The sequence below is a fragment of the Gigantopelta aegis genome, chromosome 11, assembly GCF_016097555.1.
Source record: "Gigantopelta aegis isolate Gae_Host chromosome 11, Gae_host_genome, whole genome shotgun sequence".
In the NCBI taxonomy this organism is placed as follows: Eukaryota; Metazoa; Mollusca; class Gastropoda; order Neomphalida; family Peltospiridae; genus Gigantopelta; species Gigantopelta aegis.
In genome coordinates, this window is record NC_054709.1 from 23229902 (window position 1) to 23235901 (window position 6000).

At 38.2% G+C, this 6000-nt stretch overlaps 1 protein-coding gene across 2 annotated transcripts in view; it reads right to left on the reverse strand.

Annotated features, from left to right (window-relative positions):
- LOC121385017 (serine hydroxymethyltransferase, mitochondrial-like) overlaps positions 1-730 on the reverse strand; it is a 67136-nt gene extending 66406 nt beyond the window's left edge. For both annotated transcript variants that reach the window (XR_005959492.1, XM_041515553.1), the window contains exon 1: positions 654-730. Coding sequence is in view for 1 of the 2 variants with exons in the window: in XM_041515553.1 (XP_041371487.1) it covers positions 654-668 (15 nt within the window). In the remaining variant the exon portion in view is untranslated. The remainder of the gene's footprint in view (positions 1-653) is intronic.
- Between the last annotated feature and the right edge of the window lie 5270 nt (positions 731-6000).

Here is a 6000-nt window from a genome sequence, read left to right on the forward strand (position 1 = left end):
ACGTAAAACGAAAAGTAAGTGTTTTGAAACCAAGAAAAATGGACTAATTTAGTGTGCAATTTATAAAACTATCAGCTCAGAAATAGCTAACTTGTAGTAAATTCCATAGTATGAAAAGCGTTCCCTGTGAAGCCTTGCGGGAGGGGGCGGGACGTAGCCCAGTGGTAAAGCACTCGCTTGATGCACGGTCGGTTTGGGATCGATCCCTGTCGGTAGCCCCATTGGACTATATCTCGTTCCAGCCAGTGCTCCACAACTGGTGTAACAAAGGCCGTGGTATGTACTATCCTGTCTGTGGGATGGTGCATATAAAAGATCCCTTGCTGCTAATCGAAAAGAGTAGCCTATAAAGTGGCGACAGCAGGTTTCCTCTCTCAATAGCTGTGTGGTCCTTAACCATATGTCTGACGCCATATATATTTATTTTTTCTGACGCCATATAACCGTAAATAAAATATTTCCCTTCCTTCCCTGTGACAGTATGTGTGGGATGGTATTATTGGTAGGGCGATTAGAACCTTTCATTTCCCGTTTTCATATAGATAGTAACAGTTTTGAACAAAAAGCAACAATGCATTAAAAAGAAGAAACTGTTTTCACACTAATTATCTGTAGGTGACAAGGTGTCAATCATAGTGCATCGTGAAACTTACACGAGAAGACAACATTGCAAAACAGATTTAAACGCACAGAAGATGCCACGATTCATAAATGTCAAGGTCGTTCAAAAAGCTCCCATCAGTAAAATAGAGTTATCCCGCTTACATGTATCAACACTCGGCACTCCTCGGCCAATTCTACGACTCAAACCTCGGATATGTGATTTGATATGAAAAGGAAAGGAAAGCAAGGAACGTTTATCTAACAACCCCAAACCTATTTACTAGTTTGGTGTCTAAAATGCATGCCTATTATATACTAATGTATCAACGGGAAATCCGCTGCCACCAACAAGGTATGCATTTCCCGACAAACCGGTACATTTGTTCTTACCATAGTACGTCCCATCCTCCTATAAAGATGTTTTTTGTGAATAATTTCAGTTTGGTATGACGTAAGAAAAACAGTAAAAGTGTTTTGGAAAAAAAAAAATATATATATATATATATACTATTTTTGTATGCAATTTAGAAAACGATCTGCTCAGAAATAAATAACTTGTAGTAAATTCCATAGTATAAAAAAGGCGTTCACTGTGGGACAGACTATACATATTTAAGCTTAATAACTGTAAAAAAACAAAGAACGTTGTTTTTGTTTGTGTGTCTGTCTGTTTCTTTGGTTTTGTTTTTATTGCTTACTTTTGTTTTTGCTTTTTTTTTTAAGTGTTCGGTCCGATTATTCGAATATTGAATATTCGCTTGCTAATTTGATATTCGAAAGAGCATTTTCAAGTATTCGAACGTCACTAGGTGTTTTAGTCGTACGAGAAAATGTACTAGACAGCAATTGTCATGAAACTGGTGCCATTTTACGACTTTACATGTCCCACTGATCCGACAGTCTTGTTTCGTATATTTAGCATAGATTTCCACGTTCCTATGTATCTTTATATCAAATGCGAATACATACACAATATATTTATTTCGTACAAAACAAAATCCATTTGAAAGAACAATCACTAGGCCTATAGTTCACTGGTGTAACCAGGATTTCATAGGGGGCAACCCACTGTTTGATTGGGAGGGTCATTGCCCCAGTGCCACCCTACCCCCACCCCCGCCTCGCTATGCCACTGCTATGGTCCAGCTCAATCATGATTAATAATAATAATAATTATTCAAAGAAATTAACATAGAATTTACATGGAAAATGGTAGCACTGAATGTCTCCCAGTTAGGGGCTATTCAAATATTACGTAATGCTCGAAGGGGTGGGTGGGTGTAGGTCCAAACGTTATGTAGCGTTACAGATTATGGGTTGGTGTATTTAACGCGTTACGTAACGCAATTTTAAATTTGTTTATAATATTTAGGGGCCTAACGAAGGTAGTTATAGCTAGGCATATATATACAATATATAAGGATTATAAATCGAGTTGAAATGCACTTTCCCAAATGGCAAAACAGTACGTTAAAATTATATTACACCCATCGCATGATTTGTTTGTAAGTGGGATGGTGTGTGTGGAGGGTGGGGGGGGGGGGGGGGGGGTCTCGAAGTGTTACGTAATATTTTGGGGGTGTATGGTCTAGCGTTACAGGGGGGAGGGAGGGTGTCTAATTTTGACAAAAATAGCGTTACGCAATATTTGAATGGCCCCTTAGTTGTAATTTACATTACATGTATGTACATGTAGTGTATACATTATACAAGTATTAAACAAAGGGAAAATCACATTATTTTAGTTGTAAAGGTGTGTGTGCATACAAACTTAGCGTATTTTCAGACAATTCAAATTCAAATTATAAATCACTGTCTCAAAATCCTTCTTCAATTATTGTTTTAAGGGTGTAATCTACGTGATAACGTCTGTACACCTATGCGTAGTATTCTAACTAAATTGTATGTTTTTCATAAATTAGTCGTGTTCAATACATGTACACCATTACACAATATCACATGTTACGCTTTTCCTATTAAAACTATTTTATAATATATAAGATCTTGTAATCTATTAAATGTTATTTTTTAGCTGATGTGCTTTTTTCGGCTTTTTTTATTTTATCGAAAACAGTGGTTGCGTTATCTTTTCATAATGAATGGTCAGTCAGCGCGTTTTTGTCCCTCCCTGTTTTACATAAATCCCTATCTCAGATTAAGGTACGTGTAAAATAATTATATGGTGGAATTAAAGTTAATTATATATATATATATATATTTGTATATTTGCGGTATTTATAGCATATTAGGTGTTTTAGTTATTTGCTTAAATAGTTGTAGTTACGACAATTATTCATGATTAAATTAAATGCGTCATTTTCGACCAACAGTATATCAAGTAAATTTAAATATTTATTCTGAAAGAACCATCACTTCTAAAGCATTTCAGTTTTGCAAATCACATATTTATTTTTAAAAAGGAGAAAGCTTGTAAATAGAAAATATTTAGAAGCAAACATTCAAAAGGAATACAAGTAGAAGTACGTATTAATAAAACCACCGCTTAAACAAAATATTACGTGAAAAAAGTTATTTCACTTTTGTTAATAATAATACGATAAATAAAATCACCAATTGAACAAAATAATAATGTGAAAAAAAACTACTCTGACTCGTGAAATCCTTGTTTTCTTTGACCCACCCCTGATTTTGTGTGACCTTATCTGGTGCAGGGTTTGTGCCAGAGGGTAAAATGGGTATGGCACCATACACAAATATTTTTGCAGAATTTATTTTTTAAGTTAATGTTTTGACAAAATTAATTACTCTTATCATTAGTGTATGATTTTCTTAATCCTAATCCTAATCCTAAACTTAACCCATTTTTGTTTCTGAGGGAGGAACCACCTCCCCATTCACCCCCACCCCACCCCCCACCCCCATCCCATATCTCTGTAGACTGTGGTTGTATTCAATTCCATAGAGCCATACCCAAACATTTCTATCTGGCAGAAACACTGTCGTGGTAGTGCTCCATGTTGTTTGATGATGGTGCATCAGAATCAGACGACTTGTCCATACAAAACCTCTTGTTCTAGGCAAGTATTCGTTCCTCGTGAGTCATCAGAAAAGCTGATGTCATGTTGTGTGCAGTGTTCTTTCCGTGTTCTTTGCGCCATGGGAGTCCTTTTGCAGATAGTTCCTGGTTCTGCTGCCTCAGGGTGTACTTCACTAGTTTCAAGAATACCTGGTTTATCAGCTAATGCAACAGACAAACCAGAATAGTTAAGCAAACTGAAACTGGTATCCTTTAATGAAGAAACTATGTTTAGCAGCTTATTGGTTTGGGATACACCGGGTTCAAGTGAAGCTCATTCAAAGGATATAGGGTTTACATTTCCAATGAGGGTGTGTACTGAATATCAAATCCAGAAGTAGTGAACACTATACCATGTCCACCTGTTGAGCATGCAGGATTTTCTCCAGGTTATATTGAGTGAACAGTAAACCCTACAGCTTCTGCTGTGCGTTGGGTGTACTCTCCGGGTTCTGTTGTGTGTTTAGTGCACACTCCTGGTTTTGTTGTGTATTTGGTGATCTCTCCGGCTTCTGTTGTGTGTCCAGTGATCACTCCAGGTTATAATGTGTGTTCAGTGATCTCTCCAGATTCTGTTGTGTTCCAAGTGATCTCTTCAGGTTCTATTGTGTGTTCATTGATCTCTCCAGGTTCTGCTGTGTGTCCAGTGATCTTTACATATTATGTTGTGTGTTAACCGTACTCTCCGGGTTCTGTTGTGTGTTCAGTGCACACTCCTTGTTTTAGTGTGTATTTGGTGATCTCTCCGGGTTCTGTTGTGTGTCCAGTGATCTCTCCGGGTTATGATGTGTGTTCAGTGATCAATCCAGGTTCCGTTGTGTGTCCGGTGATCTCTCCAAGTTCTATTGTGTGTTCAGTGATCTCTCCAGATTCTGTTGTGTTCCCAGTGATCTCTTCAGGTTCTATTGTGTGTTCAGTGATCTATCCAGGTTCTGTTGTGTTCCCAGTGATCTCTTCAGGTTCTATTGTGTGTTCAGTGATCTATCCAGGTTCTGTTGTGTGTCCAATGATCTTTACAGATGATGTTGTGTGTTAACTGTACTCTCCGGGTTCTGTTGTGTGTTCAGTGCACACTCCTGGTTTTATTGTGTATTTGGTGATCTCTCCGGGTTCTGTTGTGTGTCCAGTGATCTCTCCGGGTTATGTTGTGTGTTCAGTGATCAATCAAGGTTCTGTTGTGTGTCCGGTGATCTCTCCAAGTTCTATTGTGTGTTCAGTGATCTCTCCAGGTTCTGTTATGTGTCCAGTGATCTCTCCAGGTTCTGTTGTGTGTTCAGTGATCTCTCCAGGTTATGATGTGTGTTCAGTGATCTCTCCAGGTTCTGTTGTGTGTTCAGTGATCTCTTCAGGTTCTATTGTGTGTTCGGTGATCTTTCCAGGTTCTGTTGTGTTCAGTGATCTCTCCAGACTCTACTGTGTTCAGAGATCTCTCCAGGTTATGTATGATGTGTGTTCAGTGATATCGGTTTCTGTTGTGTGTGCTAAATTATCTGCGTCTGTTGAGAGTTATATGTCATGTTCAAGTTGTCATGATCATTGTATGTTGTATGTGTGTTCTGTGATGTTCTTCTTCAGGTTCTGTTGTGTGTATTATGTCACGTTCAGGTTATGTTATGTGTGCCACGTCATGTTAGGTTTTGTTGTGAGTTCTCTGTTATGCTCAGGTTCTGTTGTGCCGTGGTATGTGCTGTCCTGTCTGTGGGAAAGTGCATATAAAAGATACCTTTCTGCATTAGGAAAAATGTAGCGGGTTTCCTCTGATGACTATGAGTCATAATTACCAAATGTTTGACATCCAATAGCCGATGGTTAATTAATCAATGTGCTCTAGTGGTGGTGTTAAACAAAACAAACGAATAAACTGTCGCAAGTGCTATGTTACGTTCATTTTCTATGGTGATTATATTCTCGTGTTCAGCTTTTTGCTATGTTATGTTCAGGTCTTGTTGTCATTGATGTGCCAAGTTCTGTTGTGTATGCTACATATCATGTTCAGCTTATGTTGTGCGTGCTATGCATATTCAGCTTCTGTTGTGCGTGCTATGTTGTGCTAATGTTTTAGTGTGTGTGTTGTGTCATGTTCACGTTCAACATTCTGTTGCTTAGATTAGCTTAGTAACTGGTTTAACGTGCCCATAGTCCATATACCACTAGGGTTTCGAACACGGCTATCCCGAGTCCGGCCTCCGATAGGATCGGGGGTCTGACTCAGGACAGAGATATTCTGTTGCAAATATGTGTTAACTGTAAACTTAATCAAAGTTCATAGATCTTGTTATCGTCTATGTTGAGGACATATTCACTTTATTCGCCTTTTAACCTTACATCTGATTACACGGTCTTTTGTTACTGGACTTTGT